The sequence below is a fragment of the Glandiceps talaboti genome, chromosome 5 (assembly GCF_964340395.1).
Source record: "Glandiceps talaboti chromosome 5, keGlaTala1.1, whole genome shotgun sequence".
Taxonomy (NCBI): domain Eukaryota; kingdom Metazoa; phylum Hemichordata; class Enteropneusta; family Spengelidae; genus Glandiceps; species Glandiceps talaboti.
Window position 1 is genome coordinate 24,309,322 of NC_135553.1, and position 18,390 is coordinate 24,327,711.

General features: G+C 37.7%; 1 protein-coding gene across 1 annotated transcript in view; it reads right to left on the reverse strand.

Annotated features, from left to right (window-relative positions):
• LOC144435990 (ubiquitin carboxyl-terminal hydrolase 43-like) overlaps nt 1-18,390 on the reverse strand; it is a 47,549-nt gene that overhangs the window by 5,747 nt on the left and 23,412 nt on the right. The window contains exons 3-9 of the mRNA XM_078124646.1: nt 17,674-17,909; nt 17,033-17,144; nt 14,001-14,179; nt 7,135-7,264; nt 4,347-4,469; nt 3,113-3,356; nt 2,059-2,382 (exon numbers count right to left, since the gene is read on the reverse strand). Of these exons, the coding sequence (XP_077980772.1) occupies nt 2,059-2,382; nt 3,113-3,356; nt 4,347-4,469; nt 7,135-7,264; nt 14,001-14,179; nt 17,033-17,144; nt 17,674-17,909 (1,348 nt within the window). The remainder of the gene's footprint in view (nt 1-2,058; nt 2,383-3,112; nt 3,357-4,346; nt 4,470-7,134; nt 7,265-14,000; nt 14,180-17,032; nt 17,145-17,673; nt 17,910-18,390) is intronic.

An 18,390-nucleotide genomic window follows, 5' to 3' on the forward strand; every position in this document is an offset into this window, starting at 1 on the left:
CAAACCACAAACAGAAAAAAGAAAAGACACAAACGAATCCAGATGAGCAGAGTAACAAAGAAATGAGTTAGGATGGCCACATTTGAAAGTTTTACTCTACTATCTCAATTTCTTAATGTTAAGCTACATATGGCAGAAGTGTGACTCAATATTGAATGGAGTCTTCTTTATGATCTATATCAATCAATCTACACAATCTGTCAGTATTAAATAAATTGTGAAGCATGATAAACAAAATCTTGAAGCACTGTATGAACAAAAATTGAGGTCACTACAAACTTAGGACCACTGACTCTTATAGGTCATGTTCTTTTAAAATATAACATATTTATCACAAATATGATTATCTTTCATAATTAATCTGATTAGCAGATAAGCATATTTCAAATGTTCTTGTCCATATGTAATTTCTATATTCGTTCGTCAAAACAACTAAAGAGAAAATATTTTTCAGAGCTAAATTGCTGTACATGTACCCAAGTACATTGATTCATTTGTAGTACAAATGTGTAGTACTGGTGTAGACTGAGTTATTAATGAAGTCAAGAGATTAAAATTGAGATGAGAGTGATAGCATGCAATGACTTAGGTGTGTATGAAGGGTGAAGACATTGTGTCATGCCACCATCTTTGATATTCATTAGCTTTCAGCCAAAAAAGGCAGCAGTTTGACTTTTCCAGGCAAGACCCAGCTACCACATAGACACCTTTATATTTTACAAAGTTCATCCCAATGACATTTTTCTCATTTTGAGCAAGAGATCTTTCCAGTAAACAGCGCCCTCAAGTTGTACTATCACATTTAGCAAACTTCTCATGACTATAATACACAAGTAATGTATATCTAGCGAGTGATGTCACTAGATAAATCTAAAATCTCAATCACTTCTATATGCTGAGTTTTATGACAACACTATGCAAATAAATGACATTACACCATCATTTATTTTCAGTTGACAAATGAGGGCGATGTTCATGAAATTGTCTTGTAACGTTGCTGAAGGATTTGATAGACATGCATACCTTATGTTCCATTATGTAAAATGTACTACATGCATATCTTTCTTACATACAGTAAATATGTTAAATATTATTTCAATAAATGGATGACAACTGAAAAGAGAAACTCTTCCATACCAATACGTAACAATTGTAATGAAATTTTCATCAAACACTTATTGCTATGGCAGTGTACTTCATTTAAAGTTGTCACTCACTGTTCATTTGCATACTTATCCTGCCATTCACTGTTCATTTGCATACTTATCCTGCCACTCATGTTCATTTGCATACTTATCCTGCCACTCACAGTTCATTTGCATATATATGATGCCACTCATGTATTTCATTTGCATACTTATCCTGTCACTCACTATTCATTTGCATATGCATGCTGCTGCTCCCCGTGTTCATTTGCATAATTATCATGTCACCTCACTGTTCATTCACTTCATTTGCATACATGTCACTCACTGATCATTGCCATACTTATAATGTCATTGCCACACTCCTTTCTAGACTGGTAAAATAAAGTAAACCTGCACCCATAGTTACAATGTTCTACATTTGGAGGGAAATACTGGGGTGAAAATGGGACTGTAGAGTTTGATCATGCAGATATTTGAAAATGATTTTAAAAAATGCTGGTATATTTGTTTGTTACCTCACACAAATGCTTCTTCATCTGAATCTGAGCTTTCTTTAATGTGTAATGAAATAGAAAGAATGGTGAAGACGATGAGATGATGGGTGGATAATCTGTATTTCTAATGAGTTGAATTTCTCTTATTTTGTAAGATGTGTTATAAGATGAATGCTGAATAAGTGAACTGTCAAGACAGCACAACTTCAAGTGTATCACTTATTTCTGTATCGTTTCATATCCATTCTAGTTTTTTACCATTCTCTAAATAACTTTCTGTTGAGAAATATGATTTTCAAACAGTGACATATGAAGAAACAAATAAAAAAAAACATAAATGAGTGAATGAATGAATGAATGAGTACATGCATCACTTTGACTTTTTGTGTAGACTATACTTTTTCATTCAGACTTACCATGTGAGTTTGGAAGTTGACTGTGAGTTTGATCTTGACCTTGAGCTTGACTTTGTCCTTGACCTTGACCATCCGTTGAAGTCAAGTCATCCAAGGAGGATGAAGAATTTGGTATTGATATGTGTGTGACTTTGTTGACCCAGTGATCTGAGGCAGAGGAACTTGTCGTTGAGCTGGCAGAACTGGCTGCACTTTGACATAGGTTACTACGTTGATAGAACAGAATGTATGCACTGGGTGTAACTATCTTGTCTTCAGGGATGCCAACAACTTTAGTGTCATCATACGTGTACCATTGGTTATCAACAGGGTTCTTACAAGTTGCTGTAAAGAACAGAATAGCAGGTTAGAGTTAATGTAGTTTGGTAGCAAAGTATTTCTTTAAACCATGGAAAATATGAAATGAATATGGTCCCAGATTAGAATCTGGCTAGAGTTTATCTATGGTGTAAGACTTAGTAAGGTTTTCTATGACCATGGAAAGTAATTTGTATTACTAAAGTATGTCCTTTTCACATGCAAGTGTTTAATAAAACAGATATAAAGACTAACATTTTAAATGTGTTAGCACTGTGCTAGCTGAGTTCATACTTGTCTACCAAGGTCATACATACATCCATACATACATGTACATCCATACATATATACATGCATGCATGCACGCGCGCGCACACACACACACACACACACACACACACACACACACACACACACACACACACACACACACACACACACACATACATACACACGCACACACACACATACACATGCATGCATACATATGCACATATTGTGCGAGTGCATGCGTATGTGCGTGCGTATGTTTGTCACTGTATGAGCATGCATTAGTGCATGCATGAATACCCACGCACACACACACACATGCATGCATGCATGCATACACATAACTTTGTATTCTCCAAATTTCCTCATAACAGAAGACATTTAGCATTAAAGCCTCCTCAACACAAAACAACAATAAAGAAGATGAAATGAAATATATACATGCTAGGTAAACAAGAAATGAGAATAAATATGGCTGTTTATTTACCTGTGTAGTGTCCCCCTCCTAAATTATTACCAATGTGATTGCACACTGCGTACAGTTCAAACACATTCTCAAAGTCAGGATTACTTGGGCGACGCCTGTTCCGTTTCCATGGAGACCAGCTAGTGAGTGAGTTTAGAGTGCTGGGTGTTGCTTGTTGGTTCTTTTTTTCTAAGTAGATAGACATGTCAAGGAGACCAACAGGAAAGTCTATCACATTCAATAACTTGGTTCTCTTTGTAGATGTCTGTAAGAAAATATATGACAATATATAATTTATTGTGTTCAGATTCGATCAAATCATAGCACATAGCAAAGTTACAGGTTATGAGCAAGTGCCTTCACAGTGTTGCTGAAAAAAAGTCACCCATCACTACTTCCCGTCCCGGTTTTCAAGTCAATGCTGCATTCATTAGGGGGCCATATTGGATTTCCTGTTAAACAGCAGTGTTCAAAAACAAATGGTAAGAATTGTATTTAAGAGTAGTATTGTTTCTAAACAATACGAATTTGAGTCATTATTTCTGTTTGATGAAATTTCTACATCATACGAACAAATTTTGGCAAGGAATGTACATGAAAGTTGGTCAAATGGTTGACAAAATTAGCAGTACTATCGCTAACTTTGTATATATAACTTTTATAAGCTGTAATAGGTTTTGATGAAATTGTATATAATCATACATTAATGGAATATATTTCAGAATTGAATCAGTTTATTCTATTGATAAATTACATATTATCAACAACTCGAAAGTTGTGTGTCATAATATGCACTTCCAAAAGTGGCAATGTAAATATAAATTCTTCGACAAGGCGGATGCAGTCGCCATTGAAGGCAGCAATGTATCTCATCAACATGTAGGGGCTTGAGACAATGGGTTCAAGTGGAGTGAACAACTTAATACGGATCTCAACTTCACAGGAGTTTTAGTATATCATAGAAATAATGGTGATGTCAATGATTTAGTGTTAGCTCGCGAACAAACACTGAAATCATACCTTTGCCACATTGCCATGTACTACTGGTAGGTGCTTTTTGCTGAGAATGTTGCCACTAGAGGGCACTGTTCAAATTGCATTGTTATTTGCTGATGACTCACTACAGTGCAATATTCAAGGTAAAGGACTGTCACCAACAGGTACTCTGTCCATATCATGATGTCACCGACAGGAAATATAGACAGGAAGACTTCGTAAAATCTTAGTATTTCACAGGATGTTGTTTTTTTCTTACCTGTTTAAATCTTTTGAGATGCAGGATAAGTACATCGGGTAGAGACCAGAGTCCAAGTTTTTTTCTTGTACCATGTTGTTGTCGTTTACAGTATGGACAGTGCCAGGCGTCATCTCCACTCAACTATCAACAAAATAAATCATTCTCATTTTCTGAACAAAAGATTTTGTTAAATCAAAAATATTTATCAGCTTATTTTGGCACATAATCTATACATTATTTTGGTGTGTTTTTATATATGATTATTTATATTATTTATTCATATATTCATTTATTTATTTATTTATTAGTTTAATTATATATTACTTTGTTTATTTTTTGAATTGCTTATTTTTATTATTTATTTATTTAGATATTCATTTGTTTGTTTGTTTATTTATTTACATTACTTTGTTTATTTTCAAAAGGATTATTTCTTGATTATTTACTTATTCACTTATTCATTCATTCATGTATTTATTTGCTTCATCAACTGGACATGTCAAGATTCTACTATTTCTTGATTTGTTAAAATTCATTCTTTCCTAAAAGTATTTCTCAGAAATCCAGTCTTATAAATAGCAGCTATTTAAAAATCCACACAGGAATCAGAAACTTGTTAAATATCACCCAAATGTGAAGAATTATCATCTTTCCATACAAAATATTCTGTTTTTCTTCCATCAAGATTTTCCTAGATTTTATGTCTGAAATGTCTGACAATAATAAAAATACATGGTACATTCCCTACACACTGGTGGTGTGTACTTTTATGTAATGTCATTGGGATAATTTGCAATATTCTTGGTTATCTTCTGGTTTGCTGTGTGTACTTGCCTGTGTCCTACCACAGTCCTACACACCATAGTGGTTTATAACTTAATTACACAAATCATCTACACTACGTGTGGATTGGTAGTATTCATTCAACCATAGATTATCATTCGACATAGTGGGGGTTTGCATATGCCATGAATCTACTTATTAGGCAAAAAAAATAAATGACTGTCTGTTTCCGATAACATAATTGCCTCAGAAAATAGGGTAGGTAGGTTGAGATTTTATTTTATTTCATTTTATCTTATGTTTACCTTTTTAATTCTTTCTCATTTTTAAAAATATTGCTTTGACCTAAAAACAAATGAAATGTCAGTCAGAATACCTGTCATACTTTGCTGAATTATGTACAGACTATGACTTGGGGAAAGAAAACAGACAAAGAATTGGTCAGCTTTTTGTTTTCAATGTTTCAAAATGTTTAGGATCAGTCGGGTTATCGGAAACACACATTCTTTTTATTTTGGCTTATTACACATTTGATAGACAATGAAGGTATGTGTACCTCACTGGACAAACATAACTTGAACACATAACACTTTTTTTCTTCTGCTTTCACAGTTTTTCAGAAAAAGCAGTTAAACAAACAACCACACCACTGTCATATATAGAGAGTCATTATGTGTCAATGATGGTAGAAAACCAAAACAATCCAAACCTGGTTAGTCATTCCTATATCAACTCCTTCAATATTTATCTTTTAGTTTCATTCCTGTTTTCATCAAAAGCAAAGTCTATATAAATACTGTTTTTCATTTTCTATTGGCATCACTGTAATGTCATGGTCTCTATTGGCATCACTGTAATGTCATAGTCTATATTGGCATCACTGTAATGTCATGGTCTCTATTGGCATCACTGTAATGTCATAGTCTATATTGGCATCACTGTAATGTCATGGTCTCTATTGGCATCACTGTAATGTCATAGTCTATATTGGCATCACTGTAATGTCATAGTCCCTATTGGCATCACTGTAATGTCATAGTCTCTATTGGCATCACTGTAATGTCATAGTCTCTATTGGCATCACTGTAATGTCATAGTCTCTATTGGCATCACTGTAATATCATAGTCCCTATTGGCATCACTGTAATGTCATAGTCTCTATTGGCATCACTGTAATGTCATAGTCTATATTGGCATCACTGTAATGTCATAGTCTATATTGGCATCACTGTAATGTCATAGTCCCTATTGGCATCACTGTAATGTCATAGTCTCTATTGGCATCACTGTAATGTCATAGTCTCTATCGGCATCACTGTAATGTCATAGTCTATATTGACATCACTGTAATGTCATAGTCTCTATCGGCATCACTGTAATGTCATAGTCTCTATCGGCATCACTGTAATGTCATAGTCTCTATTGGCATCACTGTAATGTCATAGTCTCTATTGGCATCACTGTAATGTCATAGTCCCTATTGGCATCACTGTAATGTCATAGTCCCAATTGGCATCACTGTAATGTCATAGTCTATATTGGCATCACTGTAATGTCATAGTCTCTATCGGCATCACTGTAATGTCATAGTCTCTATCGGCATCACTGTAATGTCATAGTCTCTATTGGCATAACTGTAATGTCATAGGCCCTATTGGCATCACTGTAATGTCATAGTCTCTATTGACATCACTGTAATGTCATAGTCTCTATTGACATCACTGTAATGTCATAGTCTCTATTGACATCACTGTAATGTCATAGTCTCTATCGGCATCACTGTAATGTCATAGTCTATTGGCATCACTGTAATGTCATAGTCTCTACTGACATCACTGTAATGTCATATTCCCTATTGGCATCACTGTAATGTCATAGTCCCTATTGGCATCACTGTAATGTCATAGTCTCTATTGACATCACTGTAATGTCATAGTCCCTATTGGAATCACTGTAATGTCATAGTCCCTATTGGAATCACTGTAATGTCATAGTCCCAATTGGAATCACTGTAATGTCTCACCTCTTCTTCCTGTGTATAGAGTTTAAAACAATCAGCTAAGGATCCATTGACTGGTTCTTCTAAAGCATCTCTCTCTTGTTTCACACTCTCATCTTCAACTATCTGGTCACTGAGTATGGTAGGGGAGAGGCTGTGGGTAAAACAAAACAGTTAAGTATCAGCCAGGAGTTTTTGAGATATTGATGATACAGACAGATGACAGACAGACAGACAGACAGACAGACAGACAGACAGACAGACAGACAGACAGACAGACAGACAGACAGACAGACAGACAGACAGACAGACAGACAGGCAGAGACAGGCAGACAGGCAGAGACAGACAGACAGACAGACAGACAGACAGACAGACAGACAGACAGACAGACAGACAGACAGACTGATGCTCTTGTATCTATTAAGTTTCCACTTTGGAAGCTAATAAAGTATACAAAACTGTCTACCGACTCGTGTAGACAGAATGTTGATACTGGCATACACGTGTAAGGTAGCATACATCTAAATGTAATCTTTGCCAGCTGAAGTCCATATGTTATACTTCACTATTAATATTTCAAACGGTATGAGTAATAGTGATATGTGTATATTGAATCAACAAGAACTATTATAATAGTAATTTTGGTTGTGCTGTACCGGGGGCTGTACCACAATGATATTAGCCTGTATTAAAAAACCACATCTATTGATATGAGGGTGGCATTACCCTACTAGTATGATATGAGGGTGGCATTACCCTACTACTGGTATGATATGAGGGTGGCATTACCCTACTACAATGTAGTATGATATGAGGGTGGCATTACCCTACTAGTATGATATGAGGGTGGCATTACCCTACTACTAGTATGATATGAGGGTGGCATTACCCTACTAGTATGATATGAGGGTGGCATTACCCTACTAGTATGATATGAGGGTGGCATTACCCTACTAGTATGATATGAGGGTGGCATTACCCTACTAGTATGATATGAGGGTGGCATTACCCTACTGGTATGATATGAGGGTGGCATTACCCTACTAGTATGATATGAGGGTGGCATTACCCTACTAGTATGATATGAGGGTGGCATTACCCTACTAGTATGATATGAGGGTGGCATTACCCTACTAGTATGATATGAGGGTGGCATTACCCTACTAGTATGATATGAGGGTAGCATTACCCTACTGGTATGATATGAGGGTGGCATTACCCTACTAGTATGATATGAGGGTGGCATTACCCTACTACTGGTATGATATGAGGGTGGCATTACCCTACTAGTATGATATGAGGGTGGCATTACCCTACTACTGGTATGATATGAGGGTGGCATTACCCTACTAGTATGATATGAGGGTGGCATTACCCTACTGGTATGATATGAGGGTGGCATTACCCTACTAGTATGATATGAGGGTGGCATTACCCTACTAGTATGATATGAGGGTGACATTACCCTACTAGTATGATATGAGGGTGACATTACCCTACTAGTATGATATGAGGGTGGCATTACCCTACTAGTATGATATGAGGGTGACATTACCCTACTAGTATGATATGAGGGTGACATTACCCTACTAGTATGATATGAGGGTGGCATTACCCTACTAGTATGATATGAGGGTGGCATTACCCTACTAGTATGATATGAGGGTGGTATTACCCTACTAGTATGATATGAGGGTGGCATTACCCTCCCAGTATGATATGAGGGTGGCATTACCCTACTAGTATGATATGAGGGTGACATTACCCTACTAGTATGATATGAGGGTGGCATTACCCTACTAGTATGATATGAGGGTGGCATTACCCTACTAGTATGATATGAGGGTGGCATTACCCTACCAGTATGATATGAGGGTGGCATTACCCTACTAGTATGATATGAGGGTGGCATTACCCTACTAGTATGATATGAGGGTGGCATTACCCTACTGGTATGATATGAGGGTGGCATTACCCTACTGGTATGATATGAGGGTGGCATTACCCTACTGGTATGATATGAGGGTGACATTACCCTACTAGTATGATATGAGGGTGGCATTACCCTACTAGTATGATATGAGGGTGGCATTACCCTACTAGTATGATATGAGGGTGACATTACCCTACTAGTATGATATGAGGGTGACCGTGGCATTACCCTACTAGTATGATATGAGGGTGGCATTACCCTACTAGTATGATATGAGGGTGGCATTACCCTACCAGTATGATATGAGGGTGGCATTACCCTACTAGTATGATATGAGGGTGGCATTACCCTACTAGTATGATATGAGGGTGGCATTACCCTACTAGTATGATATGAGGGTGGCATTACCCTACTAGTATGATATGAGGGTGGCATTACCCTACCAGTATGATATGAGGGTGGCATTACCCTACTAGTATGATATGAGGGTGACATTACCCTACTAGTATGATATGAGGGTGGCATTACCCTACTAGTATGATATGAGGGTGGCATTACCCTACTACTAGTATGATATGAGGGTGGCATTACCCTACTAGTATGATATGAGGGTGACATTACCCTACTAGTATGATATGAGGGTGACCGTGGCATTACCCTACTAGTATGATATGAGGGTGGCATTACCCTACTAGTATGATATGAGGGTGGCATTACCCTACCAGTATGATATGAGGGTGGCATTACCCTACTAGTATGATATGAGGGTGGCATTACCCTACTAGTATGATATGAGGGTGGCATTACCCTACTAGTATGATATGAGGGTGGCATTACCCTACTACTAGTATGATATGAGGGTGGCATTACCCTACTGGTATGATATGAGGGTGGCATTACCCTACTAGTATGATATGAGGGTGGCATTACCCTACTAGTATGATATGAGGGTGGCATTACCCTACTGGTATGATATGAGGGTGGCATTACCCTACTAGTATGATATGAGGGTGGCATTACCCTACTAGTATGATATGAGGGTGGCATTACCCTACTAGTATGATATGAGGGTGGCATTACCCTACTAGTATGATATGAGGGTGGCATTACCCTACTAGTATGATATGAGGGTAGCATTACCCTACTGGTATGATATGAGGGTGGCATTACCCTACTAGTATGATATGAGGGTGGCATTACCCTACTACTAGTATGATATGAGGGTGGCATTACCCTTCTAGTATGATATGAGGGTGGCATTACCCTACTAGTATGATATGAGGGTGGCATTACCCTACTAGTATGATATGAGGGTGGCATTACCCTACTAGTATGATATGAGGGTGGCATTACCCTACTAGTATGATATGAGGGTGACATTACCCTACTAGTATGATATGAGGGTGACATTACCCTACTAGTATGATATGAGGGTGGCATTACCCTACTAGTATGATATGAGGGTGACATTACCCTACTAGTATGATATGAGGGTGACATTACCCTACTAGTATGATATGAGGGTGGCATTACCCTACTAGTATGATATGAGGGTGGCATTACCCTACTAGTATGATATGAGGGTGGTATTACCCTACTAGTATGATATGAGGGTGGCATTACCCTCCCAGTATGATATGAGGGTGGCATTACCCTACTAGTATGATATGAGGGTGACATTACCCTACTAGTATGATATGAGGGTGGCATTACCCTACTAGTATGATATGAGGGTGGCATTACCCTACTAGTATGATATGAGGGTGGCATTACCCTACCAGTATGATATGAGGGTGGCATTACCCTACTAGTATGATATGAGGGTGGCATTACCCTACTAGTATGATATGAGGGTGGCATTACCCTACTAGTATGATATGAGGGTGGTATTACCCTACTAGTATGATATGAGGGTGGCATTACCCTACTAGTATGATATGAGGGTGACATTACCCTACTAGTATGATATGAGGGTGACCGTGGCATTACCCTACTAGTATGATATGAGGGTGGCATTACCCTACTAGTATGATATGAGGGTGGCATTACCCTACCAGTATGATATGAGGGTGGCATTACCCTACTAGTATGATATGAGGGTGGCATTACCCTACTAGTATGATATGAGGGTGGCATTACCCTACTAGTATGATATGAGGGTGACATTACCCTACTAGTATGATATGAGGGTGGCATTACCCTACTAGTATGATATGAGGGTGGCATTACCCTACTACTGGTGTTATATGAGGGTGGCATTACCCTACCAGTATGATATGAGGGTGGCATTACCCTACTAGTATGATATGAGGGTGGCATTACCCTACTACTGGTATGATATGAGGGTGGCATTACCCTACTAGTATGATATGAGGGTGGCATTACCCTACCAGTATGATATGAGGGTGGCATTACCCTACTAGTATGATATGAGGGTGGCATTACCCTACTAGTATGATATGAGGGTGGCATTACCCTACCAGTATGATATGAGGGTGGCATTACCCTACCAGTATGATATGAGGGTGGCATTACCCTACTAGTATGATATGAGGGTGACATTACCCTACTAGTATGATATGAGGGTGGCATTATCCTACTAGTATGATATGAGGGTGACATTACCCTACTAGTATGATATGAGGGTGGCATTACCCTACTAGTATGATATGAGGGTGGCATTACCCTACTACTGGTGTTATATGAGGGTGGCATTACCCTACCAGTATGATATGAGGGTGGCATTACCCTACTAGTATGATATGAGGGTGGCATTACCCTACTACTGGTATGATATGAGGGTGGCATTACCCTACTAGTATGATATGAGGGTGGCATTACCCTACTAGTATGATATGAAGGTGACATTACCCTACTAGTATGATATGAGGGTGGCATTACCCTACTAGTATGATATGAGGGTGGCATTACCCTACTAGTATGATATGAGGGTGGCATTACCCTACTAGTATGATATGAGGGTGGCATTACCCTACTAGTATGATATGAGGGTGGCATTACCCTACTAGTATGATATGAGGGTGGCATTACCCTACTACTGGTATGATATGAGGGTGGCATTACCCTATCAGTATGATATGAGGGTGGCATTACCCTACTAGTATGATATGAGGGTGGCATTACCCTACTACTGGTATGATATGAGGGTGGCATTACCCTACTAGTATGATATGAGGGTGGCATTACCCTACTAGTATGATATGAGGGTGGCATTACCCTACTACTGGTATGATATGAGGGTGCCATTACCCTACTAGTATGATATGAGGGTGACATTACCCTACTAGTATGATATGAGGGTGGCATTACCCTACTAGTATGATATGAGGGTGGCATTACCCTACTAGTATGATATGAGGGTGGCATTACCCTACTAGTATGATATGAGGGTGGCATTACCCTACTAGTATGATATGAGGGTGGCATTACCCTACTAGTATGATATGAGGGTGGCATTACCCTACTAGTATGATATGAGGGTGGCATTACCCTACTAGTATGATATGAGGGTGGCATTACCCTTCTAGTATGATATGAGGGTGACATTACCCTACTAGTATGATATGAGGGTGGCATTACCCTACTAGTATGATATGAGGGTGGCATTACCCTACTAGTATGATATGAGGGTGGCATTACCCTACTAGTATGATATGAGGGTGGCATTACCCTACTAGTATGATATGAGGGTGGCATTACCCTACTAGTATGATATGAGGGTGGCATTACCCTACAAGTATGATATGAGGGTGGTATTACCCTACTAGTATGATATGAGGGTGGCATTACCCTACTAGTATGTTAAAGACCCATGATTCAATCCTAGGTTTTCACATTCCTGTTATCTTAGTAGTGGCGCGATATGGATTACCCCTTTTGCTATAGACAAACCTCTTCTAAAGGTCTGCCAGATAAGTATTTTTCTTGCCTACATTTTGATCCTACTTGGAATTGGGCATTTAACAAGTCAGCATCTTAAAAGTGTTAATGCAGGCATGACTACTGTGTGGCACCATGTTCATTAAATGATACATCTATTCTCAGTAATCATTGAGTGTACAGCTGTAGTGAGAGACAAGTCACCCACACACATACATACATACATACATACACACATACACACCCACACACAAACCCAACCTCCCTCCCACACACACACAAATACACACATGCAAACACACGCGCATGCATGCACACACATACACATACACCCACTCACACACATATGCAAACACATGCATGCACTCATGTGCACACACACACACACACACACACACACACACACACACACACACACACACACACACACACACACACACACACACACACACACACACTGCTCATTAAGATGTTCAATTACATTTCATACACGTGGCTGTCAGTTGGTAAATGTTACTGGGAATACTAATCACAGGTTAGGGACTAACTCATCTGATGAGTATAAAGTCACGTAAATGAAGCTAGTCAAGTCTACATGTTCACCTTAGAATACAAATGTCCCAAGTAACAAGGTAAGCTTTAAAAGCTGCTTTGCTGATAATGCCATGCCCTCACTCAATAATTCATTTCTTACAGATAACAGAAAATGTAAATTTTTGGTTAAAATATGCATATGAGAATTTACAGGGTAGAACTGAAGGATAATTTGTTGGGGAAATATCAGTGTAGCTATGGGACACTGTGATGTACCATTTCAGCAACAACAATTATCAGTGGCTAAATTAGGAACAAGCATTATATTGACCCAAGTCCTGTACATCCCTAGTGTTAATATCATAGTCTCTTTGATTTTTCTTGGAGGAGTTCCTGCACAAGGGGCTGTAAACAAATATTTCACCTAGCTTTACTTTAAAAATCATGATCTTTGATAGACGATTTGACCCTTACCAGTCTCTGATATCAACTTCTCATTCTATGGTTACCATAGTAACTTACCAGTCTCTGATATCAACTTCCCATTCTAATAACATCTTGACATGAATTGGTCCACCTTCTTCACTACTAACAGACATCATTCTCTCCACCAACTCAGTACATAATGGCCGTCCCTCATCAGGTGATATTGTGCTCTTACTGCCTTCTCTGTTGACTACAACAAGTTTGAATACTGGACCCTATTAAGAAATCAATATCAAGAACTTTATCCATGTAGTGTATTTGGTTTTGAACTGTGGTGGCAGAGAAAGGGGAATTAGGTAAATTGTCTTACATCAATAATTCTGAACACCTTTTACACTTCTCCTGGTTAGAAACACCATACAGTACATGTACATGTTTGATGAACTCAAGCAGATTTGACTTACTCAGGCTTTGCTAACTAACATGATGCCTTTGATACAAACACTGTTTACATGTATGCATTAAGATTACACATCTTCATCTTGCCTCTAAACAACTGTAGACACCCTGTAGACACCACTACACTTTGTACAATATCCTCTTTTGTCCTTATGTATATCAAATCCAGTGACTTCTCAAGAAAGAGTAGACAATTTTGTCTGAAGAATTTCTCTTGCATACATATTGCCTACACTATAGCCATCATACATATTGCCTACACTATAGCCGTCATACATATTGCCTACACTATAGCCGTCATACATATTGCCTACACTATAGCCGTCATGCACGTGGACACAAACACAATTTGTTGTTTGGATTTATGATAGATCAATTTCATTTTCTCTTCCTCATTTTTGTGTTGTGTGTAACTTCAGGGTCCTATGCCATATGTACAGTATGAACACTATTTGTTGAAGTTACTCTAGGCTCTTGATATGAAAAGTGTAAATATAATACAACTAAATCCTACCCCATCCTTATAGATAATGTGCATTCACAATGGACAACACAGTGAAGTATCCTATTAAAATATGATTTCATTATTCATCACCATATATCCATGCATAATATGTATCACAGTATGTTGCGTTCTTTACAGAGAGATAACTTGAGATATAGCCTCTAGCTTTCTCTATTACAACTGAAACTCAATAATGCATACTGGAAATCAGTTTGACTTTCACAGGTAGAACAGTGTCAAATCACTGTAGGCGATACAAATTTGGCTTTATGTTAGGTATTCTAACTCTAATCCTATCTCTCAGGTTACCCTAACTCCCTAGCTTTGATACAAATATACAAATGTATACCTACATGTACAATGTACTACACATTCAGTCCACTGTCCAGTGATACAAATCAGGTTTACCCAAGGGAGTCTAAACACACCTATCCCAAACCTTACTCTAACCCTATCTCCCTATACTAGCTTTGATACACATGTGTACCTACACCACAGCCAGTCCACTGTTCTACATTCTTCCTCTGGTTTCTGTTATGGGGCCCATAACCCTACTGCTATCCCTAACCAGTACATTGTACCTTCTCTCAGGACATGCATACAAATGTGTATCTGTTGTATGTAGCAAGTCTACTGTTCTTTATTCTTGTATTTCACAAATCCACAGTAATCTCTCACAAGTGCTGTGTAAAATCAAGGTGCAGCTGTTTGTTGTTGGGTTGATCAATAACTTGAAAGATAAACTAGACTTCAACTGTGCTGTGAAAGCCAAGTACTGTCATTTTATGTCTTTCTTACCAAATCACCGCCTAAATGAAATTCCCCAAACCTTAATTTAATCAATTAGTTTTCTGATAAGATTACATCCAATAAACTAGGTATTCATGTACAGTACTCCAGGCAGGACATGTCAAATTTAGTACAGCAAGGTCACACAGACCTAATGATAATGTCAAGTACTGGTATACCATACACTGTTAACTGAATGTACATGTATGGCATAGCAGTATTTGAATTACATCTAAAGGCCAAGATACGTACACAAGGCAATTTGGTAAGCAACACACTATTAAAGCAATTCATTGCATACAACTAATTTCTTTGTGTACATACATAATTGCAGGGCCTTTCAATGTCGCCTGAGGTGCATCACAAGGAATCTAACATGTCAAATTTTGTGCAATTCATCACACAAGTTGCATTGCCCAGCGAATCACCCCATGTACATTGTATGCACTAAATCATAGTTTCTAGGTGCATGAAACCAAACTGCCTTGATGTGTATTGCCGATACTTGCTTCATTTTCTTTCTTCTCCTAACTCTTGAAAGTAGCATACCAATTTATCTGCATTTGAATTTCAAGTATGATGCAGAAGTACTTTGATACAAGGCTAGTTGATTTTTTCTCATTTTTCAGAATTTTTTTTTATTCTTTGGATGATCCATTTCATTTCAAAGCAGTATATTATTGATGTTTAAATTCAATAAATTTGGCTTGTATATTTTCAGTTCTTATCATAATATGAGTAATATACAAAACTTTTATGACTAGTAAGATATACATATTTCCAGTAGGATATTAAACTGTAATTTTGTCCTATCAGAAATAGAAGTAACTTTATTGTCCATAGTTTAAACCTGGAAAATCGTTTCTAGTGAAAGTAGAAAACATCACGAAAAATACAGATAGTGTTTTAAAGCTGCACTAGCTGCAAGTTGACACATTTTCTGAAATTGTTTTGTTTGATATCATGACTTTAATACTTGTAATACAGTACACCCTGAACAGTATTGAATTACCTGTGCGTACATGTGTTTATATAGCTGTATATACACATGGTACATGTACATGTATGGAGCAATAAATGTTTGTGTAGCTGTACACATGGTACATGTACATGTACATGTATGGAGCAATAAATCCTATAAAATTGAGTTTAGGTCCATACCCTAAAATCAGCACCCATGAAATCATGATTTAAACCTGTTACTGTAGCACTAAACTGAACTAATGGATAAAATCAACCTGTACAATGAATAATTATTGGTATTTTAGCAAATTTTCCATATATATATTGTTGGTTGTTTGATCACAAAATTATACTCCAATTTAACAGCAAGTGCAGCTTTAGTTTGACAAACATCAAATTGACCATTGTGTACCTGAATAAGGGCAGCATCTGGTTGTCTGACTCCTAAACATTTCAAGATAACTTTCTGTAACTGCATGTAGTTCAAGTTCCTTGATGCTTCAACAGCTGTGGGTCTACCAAATCTGACAAAAAAAAATAGCCGTTCTGGTTAGAAATTGTAGTGTGGAACTTTGTGACATTTTTGCACACAGACATCTGGTTTGACATGTTCTGGCAAACGACATTGTCATGACAAACAGTAAAGTCTCTGTATTAGTGACATTTCAATTTCTTTTAATACCTGATACACAGAGCACCTGTCAAACAGCAAAACCAGAAGAGCAACCTATTTTTCTATCATACATTAAAACAACTGACACAGTGCTATAATTTATCTGAGTTTTCAGGTAAAAAATGCAAAAAAGACATCATTCTTTGATTTCATTAAAACAATACAAAACATTTGCAAGTTATGAATGTATTATTCCATTCTACAAATTTTCAAGAATTCTACCACTATTTTTCTATAATGAATTATATTAGTGAATCTAGCTTGACAAAAGAAAGAGAGCTGATGCCACTATAACTAAATTCTATTGAATTATCCTATAAAATATTATAAAAATAATAATTTCTCTCTAACACACAATCAGAAACTTCTGTTGTACACACCTCTTTCCTTGCACCCCTGCCCGGTCTTTATTTAACAGTACCAGACAGACGGTTTCTTCTATTGGTCCATTACAATGTACACCTGGTAGTGATGGTTTAACACAGATGTTTGGACCTTCTGGACTATGTGGAGTTTCTATTGCATAGACAGTGTCACCATCATGGATTTCACTCAATTTCTGATCATCACGAAATGATCGTTGGAAGCCATCAATGTATACTTCAGTTAAAACAAGCTGTACGGAGAAATGTAAATGGTACGCTTTAATATAGTGAATACCTGCTATTCATTTGAGCTCTTTAATAATGATAATATTGGTTTTTATATAGCAGTTTCCCACTATGTGCTCAAAGCGTTTTACAATTATTACCCTGGCATGGATCTATAGTGGCACAACAGCCCTTTAGACTTCAACTCCCTGGGGAGTATACAATCCATTGCAGCCTCTATAACTGCATAGGATTAAAGCATTCACATTGCAACCTATATCCTACCAGGTCCCCAATTATGCAGCTGGGGTGACTAAGGCACAGTCATGGTTCAAATCTTGCCAAAGGACTTTAGCCACTCAGAAACAAATGGCAACGATTTGGCAGCAACCTGCAACCTGCAGATTCCAAGCTGGCCACTCTAACCATTTGACCATCATGGCTCCACTTTCCTTTTTCCCCACCTGTCAATTTCTTTCTTCAACTGTTTATCTAATATAAACTGTT